Source organism: Nerophis ophidion, linkage group LG01 (assembly GCF_033978795.1).
Source record: "Nerophis ophidion isolate RoL-2023_Sa linkage group LG01, RoL_Noph_v1.0, whole genome shotgun sequence".
NCBI classification, from domain to species: Eukaryota; Metazoa; Chordata; class Actinopteri; order Syngnathiformes; family Syngnathidae; genus Nerophis; species Nerophis ophidion.
In genome coordinates this window covers 71,034,117-71,060,543 of record NC_084611.1, presented here as the reverse complement: position 1 = coordinate 71,060,543, position 26,427 = coordinate 71,034,117, and the positions used below count along the sequence as shown (strand labels likewise).

The 26,427-nt window shown below is 39.9% G+C and overlaps 1 protein-coding gene across 3 annotated transcripts; it reads left to right on the top strand.

Moving 5' to 3' along the window:
- Nucleotides 1–1,298: 1,298 nt before the first annotated feature.
- On the top strand, nt 1,299–26,427 carry LOC133558831 (uncharacterized). Of its 3 annotated transcripts, XM_061909971.1 has the most exons (9): nt 1,299–1,317; nt 6,466–6,567; nt 10,468–10,796; nt 15,768–15,878; nt 15,956–16,078; nt 16,615–16,981; nt 18,879–18,938; nt 19,927–20,282; nt 24,405–26,427. In XM_061909971.1, exons 3-9 carry the CDS (start codon nt 10,470–10,472, stop codon nt 25,845–25,847), a joined length of 2,787 nt encoding a protein of 928 aa, XP_061765955.1. In that variant the 5' UTR covers nt 1,299–1,317; nt 6,466–6,567; nt 10,468–10,469; the 3' UTR covers nt 25,848–26,427. The 3 variants fall into 3 exon arrangements, with proteins under 3 accessions (XP_061765955.1, XP_061765957.1, XP_061765952.1); XM_061909968.1 differs by lacking the exon at nt 1,299–1,317 and having other exon boundaries at nt 6,384–6,567; XM_061909973.1 differs by lacking the exons at nt 1,299–1,317; nt 18,879–18,938 and having other exon boundaries at nt 6,383–6,567.

The following is a 26,427-nucleotide window of genomic DNA, read 5'->3' as shown; positions in this document are numbered from 1 at the left end:
ATGTTCATTTGAGATACAAATATTTGAGTTAAGAGAAATTCATAAATTGAGGTAGTATAATACTCGATTTTTTATCATGATAACCTTAAGTCTAATGATCTGAATGCACTATTGATTACAGACAGTAGAGAAGTGGAGCCATGACTTTGTGGAATGGAGTCAGTCTGCTTTGTACATCTCATGTCACAAGACACATGCAGGAAGAGAGAACTGGTGAGCGTTTTTCTCTTCTACAAATTATTCCACATTTAAGAAAAGATGAAGACTAAGAGTCTCATTTGTAACATTCCACTTCAAATGTAAAACAACAAAGCAGCAGCAAACACATGCTCAGACTTTACAATGTGCATAATCATGCTGGACAAAAGCCTTAGGACACTGAGTCTGGCTAAGTTTTATGTAAGTGCATCTCTATCCTCCTTCAAAACCGCTCTAAAACAACACCTCCAGGCAACTTCAACCCTTTACTAATACCCTCCTCCATTCACATCCCATCTCCCCGGATTGTAAATAACCTAATGTAAATAATCAAATGTATTTCTAATGTATATACTTGTTCTTATGCTATCTGAACTCACTATGTGCTCTGCTGGCTGTACATATCCTACTAAGTAAGACCTACACTGTTTCAATGTCCATTTCTCTGTTGATGCAATTGTTGATGACTGAAATACTGATATCAACCAAAACTCCTCATCCCACCCCAGGATTGTAAATAATGTAAATAATTCAATGTACACACTATAATGATTAATTTGTGTGATGACTGTATTATGCTGATAGTATATATTTGTACCATGAATTGATTAACGTGGACCCTGACTTAAACAAGTTAAAAAACTCTTTCGGGTGTTACCATTTAGTGGTCAATTGTACGGAATATGTACTGAACTGTGCAATCTACTAATAAAAGTTTCAATCAATCACTCAAAATATCGAATTTCAGATTGTATAATTTTCAGGTCTACTTTACAGGATGTATCCCACACATGTTGTGCACTAGAGGGCAGCATTTCTCTTCCTGCTCAAACCCACTTTCTTCCTCTGCTTAGGCACATCCAAGATGTGTATTGGCGTCCAGGGAGTTTCACAGTGACCAAGAACACAAGCTCAGTGTCAGCCATTACTACCACTATGAGCTCCATACTAAATTCCACTGGTGGTCACTGTGGATCCTGATGTTGACCTTTTAGCTCAGCTTGGGACAAACTCGGATCTACCAGCCCTGCCTGCTTTGATCCCATCTGTGCTGCTGCTCACCTTCACCTGCTTGGAGAAGCCTTGTCCGTGATTGGACACCTTCTTAAGGGGACCAACGTGAGTACATCCACAGAAGATGAGGCTTTGGTTTTGTTCTTCCTGGTCTCCAATATGTTTCTATTAATGTGTGTGTACCCAGGAGCTTTTTTCTTCTTTTGGACTGTCTGCTTTGTGCCCTTCCTCCACATATGTGCCTCACCTCACAGATACCAGAGCTGCACAGTTGCACAGATATAATGCTGGTTAGTGATCCGCAGCACATGTTTACGTACGCTCGGATGACATTGGCTTTCATCATTTTATTATCTGCAAATCATCAGCTATATGATGCTGAGTTTGTAAATTACCTCTGACCTCCGTTTGTGCAAATCACCTAACAAACTAATGAGGCAATGTACGTACAGTGTTAGGTTACAAGATGGACATTTTTTATTTTTGATTGAAAACAACAGAAATTAAATTAACTTATTTGACCCTTGCACCTTCTTTAATGAGCGATCATCTCTAAAAGTCTGAAGAAAATCAGCTGAATTGGATTACCAAGTGATTTGACCTGTAAACGCGCCCCTATGCATAATGAAAATGCATAGGGTTCTTTTTCCAACAACAAATGACATAAGTGTTCAAGGCCTCACAATGATGTCAACTTTGAGTCCTCCTGGCTAATATATTATCCAAAAATAAGTACAGTAGGGTTCTTCCAACCTGCCTCAAATTAATTTGGACCGCCACAACTAGATTGGGCGCTACCCTCAAACATAAACCCATTAAATTGCTGCTGGTTTGCCAGGGAATAAGAGGATGCAGGATCTGTGTTCCCAAATCAACCTGTCTTAACCCTCTGGGGTTTTCGTAATTCAATATAATTTAATTAGCGCAGGATGAGAAGGTCCTCAGGGAGTTAATATATATATAAATATGTATATCGTATGTATGTATGTATGTATATATATATATATATATATATATATATATATATTTTTTTTTTTTCAACTTTTTTCCCCTCAAATCTCTGAGTCAACTTTAGTCCTTGATCTAAAAAATACCAAACATGTCACGGTTTTTTTACAATACAATTATTTCCCAGTGTATAGCTGATATATAAAATAATGTGAAATAAAAAAAAATAAAATGCCGGAAGGCAAAGCTCTCAATTTACCGGTCGATCTACGTTCCCATCCTGACCTTTGGCCATGAGCTTTGGGTTATGACCGAAAGGACAAGATAACTGGTTCAAGCGGCCAAAATTAGTTTCCTCCGCCGGGTGGCGTGGCTCTCTCTAAGAGATAGGGTGGGAATCGCTATCATCCGGGAGGGGCTCAAAGTAAAGCCGTTGCCCGTCCACATCGAGAGGAGCCAGATGAGGTGGTTCGGGCATCTGGTCAGGATGCCACCTAAACACGTCCCTAGGGTGGTGTTCAGTGCACGTCCAACCGGTAGGAGGCCACAGGGAAGACACAGGACACTTTGGGAAGACTATGTCTCCCTGTTGGCGTAGGAACGCCTCGGGATCCCCTGGGAAGAGCTGGACGAAGTGGCTGGGGAGAGGAAAGTCAGGGCTTCCCTGCTTAGGCTGCTCCCCCCGCGACCCGATCTCGGATAACCAGAAGAAGATGGATTGATGGATGGATGGATGGAGTACAGTAGTAATCCAAATAATAATTTTAGCAAGAGATAGTAAGTATTCAGTAAATAAAATGCTGTGTAACTGGTGAGTAAGTTCTGAATCATTAAATACCGGTAGATATTTTTTAATGGTACTGCAGTAAAACTGCAGTTGGTGAATGTGTGTGTGCGCACAAGACAGTCCTTACTACAGTATATAGCTGAAATTATGCACATTTTACTGTCACTTATGACGTGAAAATAGTTCTAATGTTAGAAAATGCCAGCTAAAACGTAAACAGACATCTATAATATACCGCAACATGTTTTCTGTAGTTGGAAAGTGGAATTCTTGTAGTCTGTAATGTGAACATTTCTACTGACACAGATGACAGTTCCTGATGTAAATGTTATTTTTCTTAGTCTATAAGCAAACATTGAAGAGTTGGCTTGTCTCGTTGAACATGTCAATTTTTGCAGTCTGTAGTTTGATTGCTTAAACGGAGTCGTGTGACCGTATCCACTGGAAGAAGTCTCTAACAAGCCTAAATAATGTGTTTTTGCAAGCAGTACTCAATAGATTATATGTAAAATGATGATCTATATAAATGTAGCAATTGTAATGAAATGTATGAAAGTAAAAGTAATGATTCTTCAAAAAGAAAAATACAGTAAAAAGTAAAAGTACAGTTCCTCCAAAATTAAATGTTACTACGCACCTCTGACGGCCATCCACTGTAAGTTAAAAAGTAAAAAAAAAAAACATTTCCAAGCATTACAATGGCTAATTGAACTAAAAAATATCAATATTATAGTAGTTTTGGCGATTAGATTAGACCAAACCAAACAGACCATGCTGTTCAGCAAAGCTAAAAGTTAAAGTACCAATAATTGTCACACACACACAAGGTGGGGCAGTGATTGTCACACACATGAGGTGTGGCGAAACTATTCTCTGCATTTGATTCATCAACCTTGATCACCCCTTAGGATCATTTTTGGTGATTTAACCCCCAATTCCAACCCTCGATGCTGAGTGCCAAGCACGGAGGTAATGGGTCCCATTTTTATAGTCTTTGGTATGACTTGGCTGGGGTTGGAACTCACAACCTACCAATCTCAGGGCAGACACTTTAACCACTAGGCCACTGAGTAGGTATTGTGGTGGCTGATTGGTTCAGCCTCAGGCAGCATTACTATAAGGAATTAAACGAGTGTAAAAGTGACTGTGGGTGTTAATCATACTTGCCAACCTTCCCGATTTTCCCGGGAGACTCCCGAATCTCAGTGCCTCTCCCAAAAATCTCCCCGGGCAACCGTTCTCCCGAATTTCTGGCGATTTCCACCCGGACAACAATATTGTGGGCGTGCCTTAAAGGCACTACTTTTAGCGTCCTCTCTCACCTGAAAAGGAAACTATTGCATATGCCTCCGTTATCCATAGGTTTATATATAACCCATAAAGTAGGCAGGCACGGAGCTATTTCTCAGCGTGTATTTATTCTAGCCGGCACGTTAATACACTGACACACAACATCCGGATTCCCATCATGCATTACTTCAAAACTACGGCAAGTACTAATGTCCAAAAACATAACAGAGACGAAGCAGAAGAACAATGAAGAGACATGTTGACGACGAGTAAGATGAAGTACGCTTGCAAGTTCTAAAATGATTGGAAAAAAATTATTTCAGTTCCTCCAGGACAGCTCGAAGGGGAAGGGGTATGCTGCCTGCAAATTGTATAGATCAGACTTCTCTTGAACACGGTGGCCGAACGGAAAAACTCATTCATGAACGCATTTTATATATATACGTATATATATATATATATATATATATATATATATATATATATATATATATATATATATATATATGGATATATACAGTGGGGCAAAAAAGTATTTAGTCAGCCACCGATTGTGCAAGATCTCCCACTTAAAATGATGACAGAGGTCTGTAATTTTCATCATAGGTACATTTCAACTGTGAGAGACAGAATGTGAAAAAACAATCCAGAAATTCACATTGTAGGAATTTTAAAGAATGTATTTGTCAATTGTGGTGGAAAATAGAAATTTGGTCAACCATTCAAAGCTCTCACTGATGGAAGGAGGTTTTGGCTCAAAATCTCACGATACATGGTCCCATTCATTCTTTCCTTAACACGGATCAATCGTCCTGTCCCCTTAGCAGAAAAACAGCCCTAAAGCAGGATGTTTCCACCCCCATGCTTCACAGTAGGTGTGGTGCTCTCTGGATGCAACTCAGTATTCTTCTTCCTCCAAACACGACGAGTTGAGTTTATACCAAAATGGATACATGGATGATACAGCATAGGATTGGGAGAATGTCATTTGGTCAGATGAAACCAAAATAGAACTTTTTGGTATAAACTCAACTTGTCGTGTTTGTAGGAAGAAGAATACTGAGTTGCATCCCAAGAACACTATGCCTACTGTGAAGCATGCGGGTGTAAACATCATGCTTTGGGGCTGTTTTTCTGCTAAAGGGACAGGACGATTGATCCGTGTTAAGGAAAGAATGAATGGGGCCATGTGTCGTGAGATTTTGAGCCAAAACCTCCTTCCATCAGTGTGAGCTTTGAATGGTTGACCAAATACTTATTTTCCACCATAATTTACAAATAAATTATTTAAAATTCCTACAATGTGAATTCCCGGATTTTTTTTTTTCACATTCTGTCTTTCACAGTTAAAGTGTACCTGTGATGAAAATTACAGACCTCTATCATCATTTTAAGTGGGAGAACTTGCACAATCGGTGGCTGACTAAATACTTTTTTGCCCCACTGTATATGTGTGTATATAATAGAAATACTCGAAAATACATACACCCCCCGCTACCTCCCCCATCTCCCGAATTCGTAGGTCTCAAGGTTGGCAAGTATGTTGTTAATTCATGTCTAGGAGGCTCTCTTAAAGGTTAAAAAATACCTTTAAGACATTTTTCATGCTATAGTTAATAAAGAAATTGAAAAAAGAGTCATAATTAATTCTTCCTACTTTGTGGGAAGTAATTTGCCACAGTCAGACCCTTGTTAAAAGTGTGTTAACTGTGCTGTAACTGTGAACAAGTGCTTGCTCATTGTCAAGGTATTGCTCAGGAAACTAGTACTATTTGCAGAGTGTCGTAATGGTTGGCATCAGCTCTTAAGCAGACATAAAAAGTAAAACATCCACAGGCCTGAAGAGGCTCAAGGGCTCCTACAGCACTGTGAAAGTACAGTACACACTGTGGGAATACAAACACGCTACTCCTTACACTGTATATTCCACTCACATCACTGGCTTTATAACAGTTGGATACAACAAATCAAAACTCTCCCCTTGACACATTCTATTAGCTATATGACAACAAACATTTCAAAACAGCCATGCAGGTACTTTGCTGTGTAAGTGTGTTGAAAGTGCCCTGGGACACACCTCCATTCTTCGCCCCATGCAGGAATGCTACATAGCCTGCAGACAGCGGAACCTGTTATGCACACAGCAGTATCCAAATAAGTGTACTCTTATGCGAGCTCTCTAAATGGGGAGCGGCTAAAGTGTGATGCCCGCATTTTTTTTTTGCAAGCCATCACCTGGGAGTCGACACGTACTGATCTCGAGTGGAGGAGACTTGCATTCCAGTTGCAGCGGGTCCAAGCGAGCGCCCGGAGCAGACAGCAGCGTTTAAGTGAGTTACATCTTCGTCATGGATTATCTTCAACAAGCTCCGATGAAACTTCTTTACGTTCCTCAATGCTTGCTAGTCAGTGATGTTTTCATCAAATTGCTTAATTTTCTTTGGGTTAAAATGTGATTTATATAACCACTTATTTTGCTTTGTTAAATTACAACCGGGGGGCAGCACAGTGGAAGAGGGGTTAGTGCATCTGCTAATAATACGAAGGTCCTGAGCAGTCCTGAGTTCAATCCCGGGCTCCAGATCTTTCTGTGTGGAGTTTGCATGTTGTCCCCGTGACTGCGAGGGTTCCCTCTGGGTAATCTGGCTTCCTCCCACCTCCAAAGACATGCACCTGGAGATAAGTTGATTGGCAAAACTAAATTGGCCCTAGTGTGTGAATGTGAGTGTGAATGTTGTCTATCTACAGCAGGGGTCACCAACGCGGTGCCCGTAAGGACCAGATGAGTAGTCCGCTGGCCTGTTCTAAAAATAGCTCAAATAGCAGCACTTACAAGTGAGCTGCCTCTATTTTTTAAATTGTATTTGTTTACTAGCTAGCTGGTCTCACTTTGCTTGACATTTTTAATTCAAAGAGAGACAAAACTCAAAGAGAATTTGAAAATCCAAGAAAATATTTTAAAGAGTTGGTCTTCACTTGTTTACATAAATTAATTCATTTTTTTACTTTGCTTCTTATAACTTTCAGAAAGACAATTTTAGAGAAAAAAAATACAACCTTAAAAATTATTTTAGGATTTTTAAACACATATACCTTTTTACCTTTTAAATTCCTTCCTCTTCTTTCCTGAAAATTTAAATCAATGTTCAAGTAAATTTTTTTTTTATTATTGTAAAGAATAACACATACATTTTCATTTAATTCTTCATTTTAGCTTCTGTTTTTTTGACAAAGAATATTTGTGAAATATTTCTTCAAATTTATGATTAAAATTCAAAAAAATAAGTTTGGCAAATCTAGAAAATATTTAGAATCAAATTTAAATCTTATTTCAAAGTCTTTTAAATTTATTTAAAAATTTTTGTTCTGGAAAATCTAGAAGAAATAATGATTTGTCTTTGTTAGAAATATAGCTTGGTCCAATTTGTAATATATTCTAACAAAATGCAGATTGGATTTTAACGTATTTAACACATGTCATCAAAATTATAAAATTAATATTAATCAGGAAAAATGACTAATGATGTTCCATAAATTATTCTTTTAATTTTTTCAAAAAGATTCAAATTAGTTAGTTTTTCTCTTCTTTTTTTCGGTTGAATTTTGAATTTTAAAGAGTCGAAATTGATTGAAATTGATTTATTCTCTACATAAAACCTTCCGTAAAAGGAAAAAAAATGTACGACTGAATGACAGACAGAAATACCCATATATATATATATATATATATATATATATATATATATATATATATATATATATATATATATATATATATATATATATATATATATATATATATATATTAAAGGTAAAATGAGCAAATTGGCTATTTCTGGCAATTTATTTAAGTGTGTATCAAACTGGTAGCGCTTCGCATTAATCAGTACCCAAGAAGTAGCTCTTGGTTTCAAAAAGGTTGGTGACCCCTGGTCTACAGTATCTGTGTTAGCACTGCGATGAGGGCGACTTGTCCAGGGTGTACACAACCTTCCGCCCGATTGCAGCTGAAATAGGCTCCAGCACCCCCCGTGACCCCAAAAGGGACAAGCGGTAAAAAATGTAAGGATGGAATTTACAACCGCAGACCCTCTCTTGATGATATTATTAGTGTCAAATAATCATCATCATGTTGTAGCATATTGGAAATGCTGTGTTAATTCCACAATGAGTGTTCATCTTCCTTATTTATACTCAGAATGATTTGATTTTCAACATTTAACATGGTTTTGTGAACATTTTCATGACAGTAGAATGCAGTCAGGCAGGACGGGCAAGCGGTTAAGAATCTTTTAAAAAATGCTTTAATCTCCGAAGCTACATTGAAATGCCACCTTTTACTGTGGTTAGAGCAGGGGTGTCAAACTCAAATACAGAGTGGGCCAAAATTTTAAACGGAACAAAGCCGCGGGCCAAAGTTGAACAAATTAACATCTTAATGGGGACCCAAACAAGTTTTGCATTAAATATTGAACAAGCAAGGCTTATATAACTTTAGTGACATGCAAAATCCAGTTTCAAATAATAATAATAATAATAATTAAAAAAATATCAATGGCATATCAAATACATTTTAAATAAAAATGTAATGCCTTTTTTTCTATTTGCGATCTTCTGAAGTAAATATCAATTTTTTTCCACAGGCTAATAATACATTTGAAAATGAAATAAAAATAATAAACGAACCAAACATTCAGGCCTTGAAGTAGCAAGAGAAAATGCATTAATAAAACGTTAATTATTGGTCAGTTTGCTGGAAGTTTCCCAAAAGAGTTAGTGCTGCAAGGGGTTCTGGGTATTTGTTTTGTTGTGGTATGGTGCGGATGTTCACCCGAAATGTGTTTGTCATTCTTGTTTGGTGTGGGTTCACAGTGTGGCGCATATTTGTAACAGTGCTAAAGTTGTTTATACGGCCACCCTCAGTGTGACTTGCATGGCTGTTGACCAAGTATGCCTTGCATTCACTTGTGTGTGTGTGTGTGTGCGCGTGCGTGCTTGCTTGGTTGCGTGTGTGCATGCGTGCGTGTGTGTGTGTAAAAGCCACAAATATTATGTGACACGCTGTTAGTATGGAGGAAAAGCGGACGTGACGACAGGTTGTAGAGAACGCTGAAGGCAGTGCCTTAAATGCACGCCCCCAATATAGTTGTCCAGGTGGAAATCGGTAGAATTTCGGGATAATGGTTGCCCCGAGAGATTTTCGAGAGGGACACTGAACTTCGGGAGTCTACTGGGAAAATCAGGAGGGTTGGCAAGTATGAGTATTAGCGGGGAATGCGGTGTTACAGCGGCACCGACGCTGTATAACACCGGCGGGCCAGCTCTAATGCTAAATTGATATTGCCTCAAGGGCCAAATTAAATTACACGGCAGGCCAGATTTGACCCGCGGGCCAGAGTTTGACACCCATGCTGTCGGCCCTGAGATCGGTAGGTCGTGTGTTCAAACCCTGGCCGAGTCATACCAAAGACTATAACAATGGGACCTATTACTTCCCTGCTTGGCACTCAGCATCAAGGGTTGGAATTGGGGGTTAAATCACCAAAATGATTCCCGAGCGCGGCCACCTCTGCTGCTCACTGCTCCCCTCACCTCCAGGGGGTGAACATAGGGATGGGTCAAATGCAGAGCGTAATTTCACCACACTTAGTGTGTGTGTGTGTGTGTGTGTGTGTGTGTGTGTGTGTGTGTGACAATCATTGGGACTTTATACAGTAAATATAGAAAACCTTCACTTAGCAAGGAGGTCCATAGTGCGGAATCCCGGGTCTCTTTGTTTTGATTACTGCTTTGCACACTCTTGGCATTCTCTCGATGAGCTTCAAGTACACCTGTGAAGTTTAAAACATTTCAGGTGACAACCTTTTGAAGCTCATCGAGAGAATTTCAAGAGTGTGCAAAATAGTATTTATAGCTAAGGGTGGCTATTTTGAAGAAACTAGAATACAAAACATGTTTTCTGTTATTTCATCTTTTTTTTGTTAAGTACATGACTCATGTGTTCAATCATAGTTTTGATGCCTTCTGTGACAATATACAATGTAAATATTAATGGAAAAAAAACAAAAAACACATTGAATGAGAAGGTGTGTCCAAACTTTTGGCCTGTACTGTGTGTGTGTGTATATATATAGAAAAATTGGAAACGTTTTGGAAAACCCTGAAATAAGTCAAAGCACTTACTTTCCAAAATAGCCTCACCTGGTCTCTCCTGCTCTCTCCCTTGCCAGCTATGAGTAACCACGTGCAGCCCTACTCCTCGACCCTCCAGGAGCTGAGACTGGTTCTGCTGGGGAACATCGGATGTGGCAAGACATTGTCGGCCGACACCATCTTGGGACAGCTGTCGGACGTGTCCTCAGCGACGCCCAGGACCAGCCAGCTGCGGCAAGATTTCATCGAAGACAGGAAAGTGATCCTGGTGGAGGCGCCCAGGTGGTACTGGAACGGCTTAGATATGGAGGAGAGCGTCAGGAAGGAGACAGAGCGAGCCGTGTCCTTACTGGAGCCCGGTCCTCACGCTTTTCTGCTGCTGGTGCCTGTCAGCCAGTTTACAGAGGTTGGTCCAACTTTTTTTTTGTTTTACATTTTTTCATCTGCATTGGCTTGTTTGATTGTGGAAAACTTCCTGTGTGCCCTTTTTAAACTTTAGAAAGTACTTTTCAAATTTTTTGTGAGAATTCCCACTTTATTTCCATTTTAAAGGCTTCATATGTGTGTGTGTATATATATATATATATATATATATATATGTATATATATATATGTGTGTATATATATATATATATATATGTGCGTGTCTATATGTATATGTGTGTCTATATATGTCTATAATGTATGTGTGTGTGTGTGTATGTATATATATTTATATGTATATATATATATGTGTGTGTGTGTGTGTGTATATATATATATATATGCAGTATATATGTGTGTGTATATATATGTGTGTGTGTGTGCGTGTGTGTATATATATGTGTATATATACATATACGTGATATATGTGTGTGTGTGTGTGTGTGTGTGTGTATATATATATATATATATATATATATATATATATATATATATGCAGTATATATGTGTGTATATATATGTGTATATATACATATATGTGATATGTGTGTGTATATATATATATATATATATATATATATATATATATATATATATATATACACATACATATATATATATATATATATATATATATGTATATATATATATATATAAGGCAAGTGTTACATAATTGTTTTGTTTATATATATATATAAGGCAAGTGTTACATAATTGTTTTGTTTTTTTATAAAGTGCACCATTGTCCTGGACAATAATAATTTTGCTTAGGGTAATTTCAAACGTGGCTACTACCTATTCCAACCATTCTGCAATGTCGGATGCTGAATGTCTTTCCTTTAGTGGCATGGTCGTAAGGCAGATTGACTTCATGTTCCATTCTTCTCCAATATAGTGAAATGTATTGCCAAGGTAGGCTACACTTGTCCACACATCAGTAGTGAGAGCAATTTTGCTCTGGGTGGCTTTTATGTCAGTCTACACTGCATGGAATGTCCGCTCGTACTTCCTCTCCATCAGTTTGGTAAAATGGTTCCTCGAGGGAAGCGTGTAACCAGGGTTGAGGACGTGAATCATTTGTCTAAAACCTTCATCTTCCACCATTGATAGTCGCCTCATGTCAGTTAGCAACATATTCAGGATAGCATCAGTCAATGCAGCCGCTTGCTGTGGTGTGCACACCTTCCTTTGTACCAAGTCTTCAATGCTGCCTTGTTTCTTTCTGAAATGAGAGAAACCATATCATGAATGTACATAGTAGCATCATTTACATGTAACTCAATACATACCCAGTTGATTTAATTAATCATTTCTGACGTAAAAGAAAAAAATGCTACCACGTTAAAACAAACAGCTAAATTAAATAAATGGATATTGGAGTTGCAGAATACATAAATAAAAACACATAAATGTAACGCATCAGATCAAATCTGGATCAGATATAGTACAGGTTTCTGTTCTGAATAATAAAGGATTCACTTTAGGCTGCCTCTGAATAATAGCATGAAATATTCCAGCACCTTCATAACGTTTAGTTATACTAAAGCGTCACTCAAGTTTAAAAAGATTTATATAGCTTTATTGGGCTATATAATAAACCAACCTGAGATATTTCTGTCCGTTACGATTATACGTGCGTTTTCTCTCTGAAAACGGAGTCAAATGTGCCGGACACACATTATCAGCCCCGCGTTGCAATAAAGACATAATGCTAAAGTTATTCACAAAATAGCTGAACTTATGAATGCCTGTTGCCACTCAAAACAACACAGAAAATGAAGTCCCCGCACTGACCAAAAAGTTCCTAACACTCTGAAAGTCAATACACAACAGTTGCTGCTCCGCTTCCAGAAAAAAATCTCCTCGTTAACAAAAGATTAAAAACACACCAAGACGGACACAATGGATCAATATACTCGGACTATGGACTTAAAAAAGTTACGTACTGTGAGTTCTCTTCATCCATGGCCCCTCTTCAGGTGCTGCCGAAGCAATGTTGTCCTTCGTGCCACGTACGCGAGGTCCATGCTGCTCGTTTTGCAGGAAATGTCGTCTTAGAAGTCTTTAAAGTAAAGTGTTCGACACTTTTGACGACTTAGGTCGTACACTTTTATAACCTCGAGATGTTTCTCCACTGAACTATCCGTACTGTTTACCTCGGCCATTTTTCGAACGTGTCCACGTGTGCACATGACACATCATTGGCTGGCTCACTGCCACCTCATGACACTTAGCCTCAACGCAGCCCTGGCGCTGTTTTGTACTGTTTTTGTACTTATTTTGATTATTGTTTTTCAGCTGTTTGTAAATGTGGCAGTTTAGAAATAAAGGTTTAGGGGGGAAAAAAAACCTCTGCGCATGCGCATTGCATACATCCAATGAATCGATGACTAAATTAATCACCAACTTGTTTTACAATCGATTTTAATAAATGTAATCGATTAGTTGTTGCAGCCCTAATACAGTATATAATAATAATAATAAAACATTTTATTTATAAGGCGCCTTTCTGGGCACTCAAGGACACCGTACAAAATCAAATCAATAAAATCAAATTGGATAAAAACAACAATAATAACAACAACTAAGATAGAGAAGAAAAGATGATTACAATGAATAAGCACTCCGGAATAGGTGATATTTGAGTCTTGAGTTGAAGATGTGTGTGTCTGTCTGTGTGTGTGTGTGTGTGTGTGTGTACATATATATATATATATATGTGTGTGTATATATATGTGTGTATATACATAAACGTATGTGATATGTGTGTGTGTATATACACTGTGTATATATATATATATATTCATATATATATATGTGTGTGTGTGTAGATACATACATATACATATATATATATATATATATATATATATATATATATATATATATATATATATATATATATATATATATATATATATATATATGTGTGTGTGTATATATACAGTATATATAATAATAATAATAATACATTTGATTTATAAGGCGCCTTTCTGGGCACTCAAGTACACCGTACAAAATCAAAACAATAAAATCAAATTGGATAAAAACAACAACAATAACAACAACTAAGATAGAGAAGAAAAGATGATGACAATGAATAAGCAGTCCGGAATAGGTGAGATTTGAATCTTGACTTGAAGATGGATATTGAGTCTAAGTTAAAAAGGTCTGGTGGCAAAGAGTTCCAAAGATGTGGGACAGAGCGGCTGAAAGCTCGGGCACCCATGGTGGACAGTTTAAATAAAGGGACAGTGAAATGGATGGATGAAGAGGATCGTAGGGAACGTGAGGGCGTGGCGACATGGATCAGGTCAGAGAGATATGATGGAGAGAGGTTATGGATGGCTTTGAAAGTGAGGAGAATTATTTTAAAGTGGGTACAATGTTTAATTGGTAGCCAGTGGAGTTGCTGCAAAACGGGTGATGTGCTGGATTAAAGGGGTTCTGGTAATTATCCGGGCTGCAGAGTTCTGGAGAAGCTGAAGTTTGTGAAGTGACTTGTGAGGGAGACCGGACAGGAGAGCGTTGCAATAGTCCAGGCGAGAGGTGACCAGGCTATGGACTAATATGGCAGCAGTATGTGGGGTGAGGGATGGGCGAAGACGATTAATGTTCCGCAGATGAAAGTAATATATATATATATATATATATATATATATATATATATACACACGGCGGTACCTCTCTTTAAAAAGGGGAACCGGAGGGTGTTCCAACTATCGTGGGATCACACTCCTCAGCCTTCCCGGTAAGGTCTATTTAGGTGTACTGGAGAGGAGGCTACGCCGGATAGTCGTACCTCGGATTCAGGAGGAACAGTGTGGTTTTCGTCCTGGTTGTGGAACTGTGGACCAGCTCTATACTCTCTGCAGGGTCCTTGAGGGTGCATGGGAGTTTGCCCAACCAGTCTACATGTGATTTGTGGACTTTTTGTCGATTCTGTTCATAACTTTTATGGACAGAATTTCTAGGCGCAGTCAGTGCGTTGAGGGTATCTGGTTTGGTGGCTGCAGGATTAGATCTCTGCTATCTGCAGATTATCTGGTCCTGATGGCTTCATCTGGCCAAGATCTTCAGCTCTCACTGGATCCGTTCGGAGCCAAGTGTGAAGTGACTGGGATGAGAATCAGCACCTCCAAGTCCGACTCCATGATTCTCACCCGGAAAAGGGTTGAGTGCCATCTTGTTGGGGAAGTTGGGGAAGAGATCTTTCTCCAAGTGGAGGAGTTCAAGTACCTCGACGTATTGTTCACGAGTAAGGGAAGAGTAGATTGTGTGGCGTCTTCAGTAATGTGGATGCTATATCGATCCATTGTGGTGAAGAAGGAGCTGAGCCGGAAGGCAAAGCTCTCAATTTACTGGTCAATCTGCGTTCCAATCCTCACCTATGGTCATGAGCTTTGGGTCATGACCGAAAGGACAAGACCGCGGGTACAAGCGGCCAAAATTAGTTTCCTCCGCCGGGTGGCAGGGCTCTCCCTTAGAGATAGGGTGAGAAGCTCTGTCATTCGGGAGGAGCTCAAAATGAAGCCGCGGCTCCTCCACATCGAGAGGAGCCAAATGAGGTGGTTCGGGCATCTGCTCAGGATGCCACATGAACGCCTCCCTAGGGAGGTGTTTCGGGCACGGGGAAGACGCAGGACACGATGGGAAGACTATGTCTCCCAGCTGGCCTGGGAACGCCTCGGGATCCCCCGGGAGGATCTGAATTAAGTGGCTGGGGAGAGGGAAGTCTGGGCTTCCCTGCTTAGGCTGCTGCCCTGCGACCCGACCTCGGATAAGCGGGGTAAGATGGATATATATATATACATACAGTATATATATATATGTAAAATTAAAACAATTTCTATCACATTTATAAATTTAATTAAAATTTTTTACATTATTCAAACTTTCGGGGAATTTGTAAAATTACTATTAATTGATATTCCATGTTGCTTGGAATTGATAGATGGACGGCAGAGTGCCTGGACAACTACAGAAGTTGTTTGGACAAGATGTGTTGGAGCACACGATGGTGCTACTGACCTGTGGTGATTATCTCATGGGAAGAACTGTAGAGGTAATGATCAACTTTGATGAATAAAGAACATTTCAACTACATTTCCTTACAGTTTTTGTTAATTGATTATTTTGCAGGAATATTTGCAAAGGGAGCATCCAGGCCTGAGGCAAACGATTGGGCTTTGCGGTGGGCGATACCATGTCATCAACAACCGTCACCGGCAGGACCGGGAGCAAGTCCAGCAGCTTTTGGACAAGGTAAGAGTATAATGCGAGTGTTTGTCCCTTTTTGTATTTATGTTTTCAGTGCACAACAATATTAGAGCAAGTGTAACACGCATGAGTTTCACACAAGGCTGAGTAGTGCAAATAACTTCTTAAAGCGCATGCAGGGGTAAATAAAGTATCATCTGCGATACTTTGAATCCAGCTACTGTCATCTTGTGCCTCAGTAAATACAACTTTACCCCTATAAGGAGTTTGCCCACAGCCACAGCTGTTAATGACATTTTCTTTTAACTCACTGCTAATTAGAAACCCTGGCGGTTATTAGATTTTTGGCAACTAAAGGACACCTGGAGATTAATGGAAAAGTTTGTCTGCAGGTTTTCCTATTGGACCTTCTTTCATTACTTAACCACATACTGAACCGGTTTTGATTTTGCTGATAAGGTCAGTCTTACTATGACTGTAAGCAAGGCTGATTCTTGGAATTCATTACAGCGTGCAGGAATGCAACATTTTAACTGTTGTTTTGCTCAATGGAATTTTCTGTGGTTTCCTTGTTGAAAAAGGTGGATGACATGGTGAGAACAAAGGGCGTGTACGCCAACAAAACAAGTGGAGAGAGGGAGATGGAGGAACGAGTGCTGCAGCGAAAGAGAGAGCTGATGGAAAGTTTCCGTATGCGGCATGAGGAGAAAAGACAAACGTTGCCATCCAATTATGCACAGAACACAGACACGTTCCAGAGAAATGTCTATGGTGCGGATTCCTACGGAAAGGCCTGGGAGGGGATGAGTCGAGACGAGAGCGACGGCGTCAACGGAGGAGCTTCTGATGTGCATTGGTCCAGTTCCACAGTTTCAGCGACCAGCGGCTGGCAGTCCGGCCTAAATGATGATGACACAGTCGAGAAGCGCTCGTTTAGACTGAATGCCGGTGAGGATGTGCAGAATGAAATTATTCTTCATTGCAATGTTAAGACAACACTTTCGATTAAGTTGTTGCCGCTGAAAGCCCACATTTGGTTTACCCAGGCCTACCAACTTTATAAAATCAATCAGTTATTACAACACGGTTGTCCGAAATACGGCCTGCATTCACGCCGACATCTGCAATTTTGCCAGAAAAACGTCATGAGTTTATTAATAAGGAATCTTAGCCACAGTATATTGCAATCATTTTAACAATCTAGTCATTTTGATGCCGCTTTTATGCTGACTTCTAGTGGATAATGTACTGTAAGTAATTAGGGTCAATGACCATTAATTCTGACTTGAATAGAAGTATACCCAGCATTTACTTATATGACCCAGTGCAAACAACTTTCCTTAGTCATTGTGAAGAAAAGAAAAACGGTCACACATAACACAACCTGCTCACTGAACTTTGTGGACATTATAAGAAGCGTCCATTAGCTGTAGAACAATCAAAATTTGCACTTTGAGATATAGCAACCAACTGTATTTAGTGACAGTGGTTTTCTGAAGTGTTCCTGAGCCCATGTGGTGATATCCTTTACACACTGATGTCTGTTTTTGATGCAGTACCGCCTGAGGGATCAACGGTCTGTAATATCATCGCTTACGTGCAATAATTTCTCCAGATTCTCCGAACATTTTGATGATTTTTACGGACTGTAGATGGTAAAATCCCTAAATTCCTTGCAATAGCTCGTTGAGAAATGTTGTTCTAAAACTGTTCGACAATTTGCTTACAAATTGGTGACCCTCGTCCCATCCTTGTTTGTGAATTACTTAGCATTTCATGGAAGCTGCTTTTATACCCAATCATGGCACCCACCTGTTCCCAATTAGCCTGCACACCTGTGGGATGTTCCAAATAAGTGTTTGATGAGAATTTCTCAACTTTAGCAGTATTTATTGCCACCTTTCCCAACTTCTTTGTCATGTGTTGCTGGCATCAAATTCTAAAGTTAATGATTATTTGCAAAAAAAAAAAAAAGTTTATCAGTTTGAACATCAAATATGTTGTCTTTGTAGCATATTCAACTGAATATTGGTTAAAAATGATTTGCAAATCATTGTATTCCGTTCATATTCCCATCTAACACAATTTCCAACTCATATGGAAATGGGGTTTGTATATATAAATGTGTGTGTGTGTGTATATGTATGTGTGTATATATATATGTATATATATATATGTATGTGTATGTAAATGTATGTATATATATATATATATGTTTCTATATATATATATATATATATACATGTGTGTGTATATATATATATATATATATATATATATATATATATATATATATATATATATATATATATATATATATATACGTGTGTGTAAATATATGTGTGTGTATATATAAAAAAGTATATAAGTGTATGTGTATATATATATATGTGTGTGTCTATATATAATGCATATATATCTGTGTGTGTATGTATGTGTGTATATATATGCATATATATGTGTGTGTGTATATATATATATATATATATGTGTATGTATATATATATATATATATATATATATATATATACATATATATATATATATATATATATGTGTGTGTGTGTGTGTGTGTATATATGTGTGTGTGTGTACTTTATCATACTGTCAAATGAAAACACATCTTCTCTGAATGAAGTTATTTGGTTAAAAATGATGAAGGATGATGAGGTTGCCAAAAAGGATTGCATAATCTCAGCCTACCAACTTTAGTGTAGCTCTAACACTAAACAACACACTTATTGTTATCGTCAGCCATGAATTTGATTTGTTTACTTTCCAATTGCCAAGTAGTGTGCGGCATACGTTTGCTTCTCTTTGTGACACTTTTCTGTTTGTCCTCTAGACGGAGCCAGACTGTCACAAATGTGGGAGGACAAAACGCCTCCTCAAGTTGTTTCCACCTGTGAGTTATTTGTAGAAGGATGTTTAAACACGCACACACGGGGGCGTGACTAGGTTGGCAGAGCGGTCATGCCAGCAACTTGAGGGTTCCAGGTTCGATTCCCGCTTACGCCCTCTTAGTCACTGCCATTTTGTCCTTGAGCAAGACACTTTACCCAACTGCTCCCAGAGCCACCTGTACTGGTTTAATGTAGCTTGAAGACGTAGATCAGGGGTCTCAAAGTCAATTTACCTGGGGGCCACTGGATGCAGAGTCTGGGAGAGGCTGGGCTGCAAGTAAATATATTTGTAAATGTCTTTATTTTTATTTTCCACACAAAATAAAAACAAAATATAAATGAACAAAATGAGGATTAAGAAATGTGAGGCAATGCAAATAAAAAAACTAACGGTTATCGAGTAATGTTATTACTGACTGTATTACTGACGGACAGATGTCGCGGTGCGACTGCAGCCAGGCACGTTAGAAAACCCTCGTCTCCATGACAACATCTCTGTCGCTTTCACTCATTTGCCCCTTTTCCACTAACGCAGGGGTAGGCAACCCAGAACATTGAAAGAGCCTTTTTGGACCCAAATAACAAAAATCGTCTCTGTCTGGAGCAAATGGGGGTTTCTCTGCTTGCATCATGCAAGTGACGTCAATGTTCGGCCCTCGAGAGCCACATACCACACCGTGATTGGTAGATTCCTACAGCTCCGCACACAACGCTGTCAAGCGCCATTCATACAAAACTTGCGGGTTGCACTAACATTGAACTTTCATATTAAGGTGGGGGCCGCAAAATAACGTCTCGCGGGCTGCAATTGGCCCGCGGGCCGCGTGTCTGAGACCCCTGATGGAGGTAGTGGGTTTCACTATGCAAAGCGCTTTGAGTCTGTAGGGAAAAAAACGCTATATAAATATTATCCACTTTAAACACACACACCCTTTAAAATGTTTGAATGAAATGACTAATGATAATGTTAAACCTTGTTGTATCTCTTAGTTCACCACAGGATCAACAGCTTTGAGGAGAGCTCCCCGGAGGCCTACCCCACCTCGTCCCCGGAGGCCTACCCCACCTCGTCCCCTCAGGCCTACCCCACCTCGTCCCCTCAGGCTACTGTCTTCACCCACAACCTTTCAACAACAGCCTTCACCGCATCCCCAGCTACGCCCGCCGTACTATCCTCGCCGTCTTCTCCGGAGCTGCGTCTGGTAATTCTCGGCCGATCCGGATCTGGGAAAAGCGCGGCCGGCAACGTCATCTTGGGACGGGAAGAGTTTGTGTCCCGCCCTGAGAGCCTGGTCGCCATTACGCAGGAGTGTGTCAAGAAGAAGGCAGTGGTGGCAGGAAGAAGGGTTCGTAGCCTTTCGATAACGTTCCCTGCAAACACTGAAATAGTAGCCTCCACTATTTTAAACTGACCTTATGTGAGTGGGTTTTCACCTCCTGGACCCCCCAAATACATACGTATTTGCTCGTTAACATGCGACTGAGTTTGTCAAAGCCCTAAATAGATTATTAATACTGAATTAATATAAAAAATTCCCCACTGTTTTCAACGAAAGCCATGGTAAACTACTTTAATAAGCGCTCCTGCAACGTGTTTACTTCTTCAACATGTACATCTAGTAAACTAATCTAAATTTACTCCGATAAGTTCACAGTTGTTTTTTGTTTCTGTTTTAGTAGAAGCTCGCATCTACACAACAGCTAAGCGCACAAACTAAACATAAATAACATGTGTCCTAATTGGACAAAATTAAACAGCATGGTCTCCAAGACCATCAGAAGATATACAGTAACAAGCATGTCCGCATCATTCATCTTACTGTGGCATGAGCTTAACTTAATGAATTATTGTGGCTACTTGGTGTCACAAAAAACAATTGCCACTCTACTTCAACATAAAGACAGCAGAAGTTCATTCCAAACATTTATAAATTGATAGGTTTTATTTTTTCTGTTTGAGTAATTTCAATTGATCAAGCATTTTCTAATATTCAACACTACAAAATGATAAATGTATGTATGATTCCTGCTGATATCACATCGGCCGATACTCAAGGTTTTAATATCAATATCTAATCGGAAGTGACAAAGTATTGGTACACCCCTAGGAGAGTATGTGTGTGGATGGTAGATTGGACAGTGGAGGAAAGGGAGCTTTTGGTGGTGATTATGTTTTTTTTATACAAACCCCGTTTCCATATGAGTTGGGAAATTGTGTTAGATGTAAATGTAAACGGAATACAATGATTTGCAAGTCCTTTTTAACCCAAATTCAGTTGACAGCACTACAAAGACAAGATATTTGAGGTTCAAACTCATAAACTTTATTTATTTTTTTGCAAATAATGATTAACTTAGAATTTCATGGCTGTAACACGTGCCAAAGTAGTTGGGAAAGGGGATGTTCACAACTGTGTTACATCACCTTTTCTTTTAACAACACTCAATAAATGTTTGGGAACTGATGAAACTAATTGTTGAAGCTTTGAAAGTGGAATTCTTTCCCATTCTTGTTTTATGTAGAGCTTCAGTCGTTCAACAGTCCGGGGTCTTCGCTGTCGTATTTTACGCTTCATAATGCGCCACACATTTTCGATGGGAGACAGGTCTGGACTGCAGGCAAGCCAGTTTAGTACCCGCACTTTTTTACAACGAAGCCACACTGTTGTAGCTTGGCATTTTCTTGCTGAAATAAGCAAGGGCGTCCATGATAACGTTGCTTGGACGGCAACATGTGTTGCTCCAAAACCTGTATGTACTTTTCAGCATTAATGGTGCCTTCACAGATGTGTAAGTTATCTATGCCTTGGGCACTAATACACCCCCGTACCATCATACATGCTGGCTTTTCATCTTTGCGCCTAGAACAATCCGGATGGTTCTTTTCCTTTTTGATCCGGAGGACACAACGTCCACAGTTTCCCCAAACAAACTGAAATGTGGACTCGTCAGACCACAGAACACTTTTCCACTTTGCATCAGTCCATCTTAGATGAGCTTAGGCCCAGCGAAGCCAGCTACGTTTCTAGGTGTTGTTGATAAATGGCTTTCGCTTTGCATAGTAGAGCTTTAACTTGCACTTACAGATGTAGCGCCCAACTGTATTTAGTGACAGTGGTTTTTTGAAGTGTTCCTGAGCCCATGTGGTGATATCCTTTAGAGATTGATGTCGGTTTTTGATACAGTGCCGTCTGAGGGATCGAAGGTCACGGTCACGTGGAGTGATTTCTCCAGATTCTCTGAACCTTTTGATAATATTATGTACCGCAGATTATGAAATCCCTAAATTTCTTGCAATTTCACTTTGAGAAACGTTGTTCTTAAACTGTTTGACTATTTGCTCACGCAGTTGTGGACAAAGGGGTGTACCTCGCCCCATCCTTTCTTGTGAAAGACTGAGCATTTTCTGGAAAGCTGCTTTTATACCCAATCATGGCACCCACCTGTTCCCAATTAGCTTGCACACCTGTGGGATGTTCCAAATAAGTGTTTGATGAGCATTCCTCAACTTCATCAGTATTTATTGCCACCTTTCCCAACGTCTTTGTTACGTGTTGCTGGCATCAAATTCTGAAGTTAATGATTATTTGCAAAAGAAAAAGTTTATCAGTTTGAACATCAAACATGTTGTCCTTGTACCATATTCAACAGAATATGGGTTGAAAAGGATTTGCAAATCATATGGAAATGGGGTTTGTACTATAGTAATTTCACTTTTATTTTTACTGTCATCTGATATCTGTTTGTGAGTTAGGTTTTGTTATATTTATTGTGGTTTAAATCTATCTTAAATGTATATATTTGGTTTGACCATGTAAAGCACTTTGGAGTCTCCCAAGACTAAAAACTATGTAAATATAATTCACACTTCACTTATGCTTGTGCTCATTTGGGGTCAAGGTTACAAAGAACACTTCAAACATTGATCACAAATTCATAAAATCCTAAACTGATGCGATGTCGGGGAAAAAATATAAGCCTGAAACCATCGCCACTTTTGCTGCTACTTTTTGGAAAAAGCTGGCCAGAAATCAGGCATTTCAGGACAAGACAATCACACAAAAAACGGTAAATCTGCCGTAGGGACTGATTAAAGGCCTCCTATTAAATGCAGACCTTTTTTCGCCGTTGCCTAGTACTCTCCGCAGTTAAGTGAATAAAAGCCCTCGACAATTATTTGAGTAAACACTATGTTAATTAGAGACTAAATTGGTGTTGAGGTAAGCTGGGATCTTTTCTGTTACTTTACTATTTTACTATTACAAAATAGAAGAGTAAACAGGCTGTGATTTAATGAGAAAATTAACTCAAAGCTGACATGCAGGCAGTTTTTTTAAAAAACAAAACAAAAAAAACAACTATATATATAGTTATATCAATATGTCAAAATCTATAGATTTTTTTCACTCTGCGACTCTCAGTGGAAAAAGTTTGGACAACCCTGGCACAGAGATGGGCGATTCGGCTTAATATATATATATATATATATATATATATATATATATATATATATATATATATTGCAGCCTATTGCGATAACGATATATGTCACAATATATTATTTGGTATAAATGATAATAGAAACATTACAAAACTAAGCTGGTATGTATGTATGTAATCTACTTGATAATTTACTATCAATACCTGGTTACTTTCTGTTGTCACATAGGTCTAGAAAAACATCTGTTAAAATATGATAAGCACTTATTCTTCTGTTGTTTGGATACTTTTCATACCTCTTGGCTGACAGTACAAATCTTGAAATCAATCCAAGTAGTTACAGGGGCAGTATCGGTCATACCAATGCTGATTCTGATACTTAAAATGTTTAACATCATTAAATGACTAAATTTTTTACTATAATCAGACAAAAATGCAGGATTGTTGTGTAACAATATCAATTAAGTATTTAAATTATTTCTTACTACCAGCTTGTGATTGAAATGATTTGTTTTTTGCACTTAGTCTTCCTGTGTCCATGGTTTTATTGTCTGTTTGTAAACAATAACAAAAACACCAAAATACTTTTTGATACAAATATATCGATCTAGCACTGTAATGTCGACCATATACTGTTACTACAGTTTGTACAATTACTGTCGATATTTGTATCGCTCCGCCCACATTCAAGAGCTGTCACTTGTGGTTTGCTATGTTTAGCTATTCCTCATCCTCCAGTGATAATGATACTAGTAAGCAACGTAGTTTATTTGCCACCATACTTAGAAGTGGCTTTGCACTGTGGAGGTACGTTAGCCGCTAGCAAAAAAGCTACATTAGCGGGACACATTTAGAATCAGTCATCAACATCACGATTTATCATCTGCTAAATGTAAATCATTTACAGTATTTTGTGTATTGTCGGTATTGCGCAATCCCTCCCCTGGTATAGGTGGTAGAGAACATGGATGGAAAGCCCTATGTTTACGTTTATTGACTTTCTTGCCTCATGTCCTGTCTCCCTGTAGGTGGCAGTAGTGGACACCCCAGACTGGTTCCAGACCGAGCGTACCCCGGATGAGGTGCGAGCTCAGATCTCCTCCTGCGTGGCCCTGTCCAGCCCTGGACCCCATGCCTTTCTCCTCTGCGTCCCAACAGACCAGCCGTCAAAGACGGAGCTGCAAGCCCTCAGTGCCCTGGAGGCCGTGTTTGGCCGAGACGCCGTGGAGAAGCACACTCTGGTCCTCTTCACGTACGCGGACCGCCTGAAGGGTGTCGGCAGCGTCGAAGCGTACATCGCTGGTCAGCGGGAGGATTTGTTAAAGCTGGTGGAGAAATGCGGGGACCACTTCCACGTGATGGAGCGACACGGCGGAAATGTGGAGGAGCTTCTGGAGAAGGTAGAGCAGATAGCGGCGGAGGCCGGGGGGCAGTGTTACTCCTGCCCCGTTTTCCAGGAGGCTGAGATTAGAGTGAGAGAGAGACAGGCCGAGATCGCCAGGGAGAATAGGAAGAACATGGAGGATGACAACTTTCGAGGTGAACGCCGTTCTCTCTACCCTTACATGCAGACTGTGACCGAGGAGGAAGTCAGAGAGGAAGAGATTGAGAAAACGCGGACCGAGGCGGAGTTAAGCGTCAGCACCATGACTATTGAGAGCGTCCCGTCCATCACGATGGCTGACGTTTCTCCCTCAATGCTCCAGTCGGTGATGGAGAAAGTACAGTCCAACGCAAAGATGCTGCCCAAGCTGTTGTCAGACAGCTCTGTGTGGGTCAGCGACGGAGCAAAGAAGATGATGAGCTCAGTGGGGAGCGGAGCACACAGCACCCAGAAGGCGGTGGGGGACAGTTCCGTGAGGGAGACGGTGGAAGCTCAAGCTGGACGCATCTCCAAGCAACTGGGAGACAGCGCCGCAGCAGTCGGGTCCGGAGCAAAGGCAGTAGCATCCAGTTCCGTGTGGGGGAAAGTGGGCTCCGTCGGGTCTGGCATCGGCAGCGGCGCTAAGAGTGTAGCGCAGAGTCCTGTGTGGGGAAAGGTTGGATCCGGGGCCAAGTCTGGCGCCAAACTGGTGGCCGGTGGCTCCGTTAGACTTGGAGCTGGACTCGGCGCCGGTGCAAAGAAGGTGGCCCAGAGTCCAGTGTGGGGGAAGGTAGGCTCGGGGGCCAAAGCAGGCGCCAAAATGGTCACAGAGAGTTCTCTGTGGGAGAAAATGACGACCAACGTCAAAAAGATTCCCAAACTCGTCATCGCTGGCGCTTTGCTAGGTTTGGCGCTGGGCGTGTTCTTAGGAGGAGCCATCGGCGGGGCCGTAGGGGCTGTCGTCGGTTCTGCCGCAACTGAAGTTGGGAGACGAAAGTTTGCCAGGAAAAGCACGCCAGAAAAGGTTGCGAGCAATGTTGAAAGACGGGTGAACGACACCGTGGATTCGCTGGTGAAACAAGGACAGAAAGCGATGAAGGCAGAGTGATCTCGCCCAGCAGGGCTATTCAAACCCGGTGTGGGAATGACACCACACCCACTTCAGTTCAAAACTTCAGAGACTTCAACATTTTACAGCAAATTCCTAAAATTCTGTTGTATCGAGGAACTCGGACCAATGTAAACACTTTGACGGTTTTACTTTAGCCTCCGAACGGTCAGCATCCACTGCAGTGGACACTTTTATTTTAAATAACAAGGCATTTTTTTCCTGAAATGTGCAACAAACGTCCACTGCAGAGGACGCTGGGTCTCAAGATAAGAATAATTGTGAAGGGAGAACTCCTGGTTCTTTACTTTCTGAAAATGCGGCCCCCGGTTGAACAGCCCTGCGTGTAAGTCATTCATCATCCATTGTGCCTTTTTGTCAAATTACATGAATTACCTTATAATATCTTTAATTATTCCAATATTTACTCGATTGCTCACATCTCAAACAAACAACTAGATTGTACATATTTACGTTTGGCACAAGTTCCTTTTATCTGCTTGTTGACGACTCCTGTTGTAGTAAATTTTTGTCTAACGCGCTTGGATGCAATTGAAATAAAAGAACATCAAGTATAGAA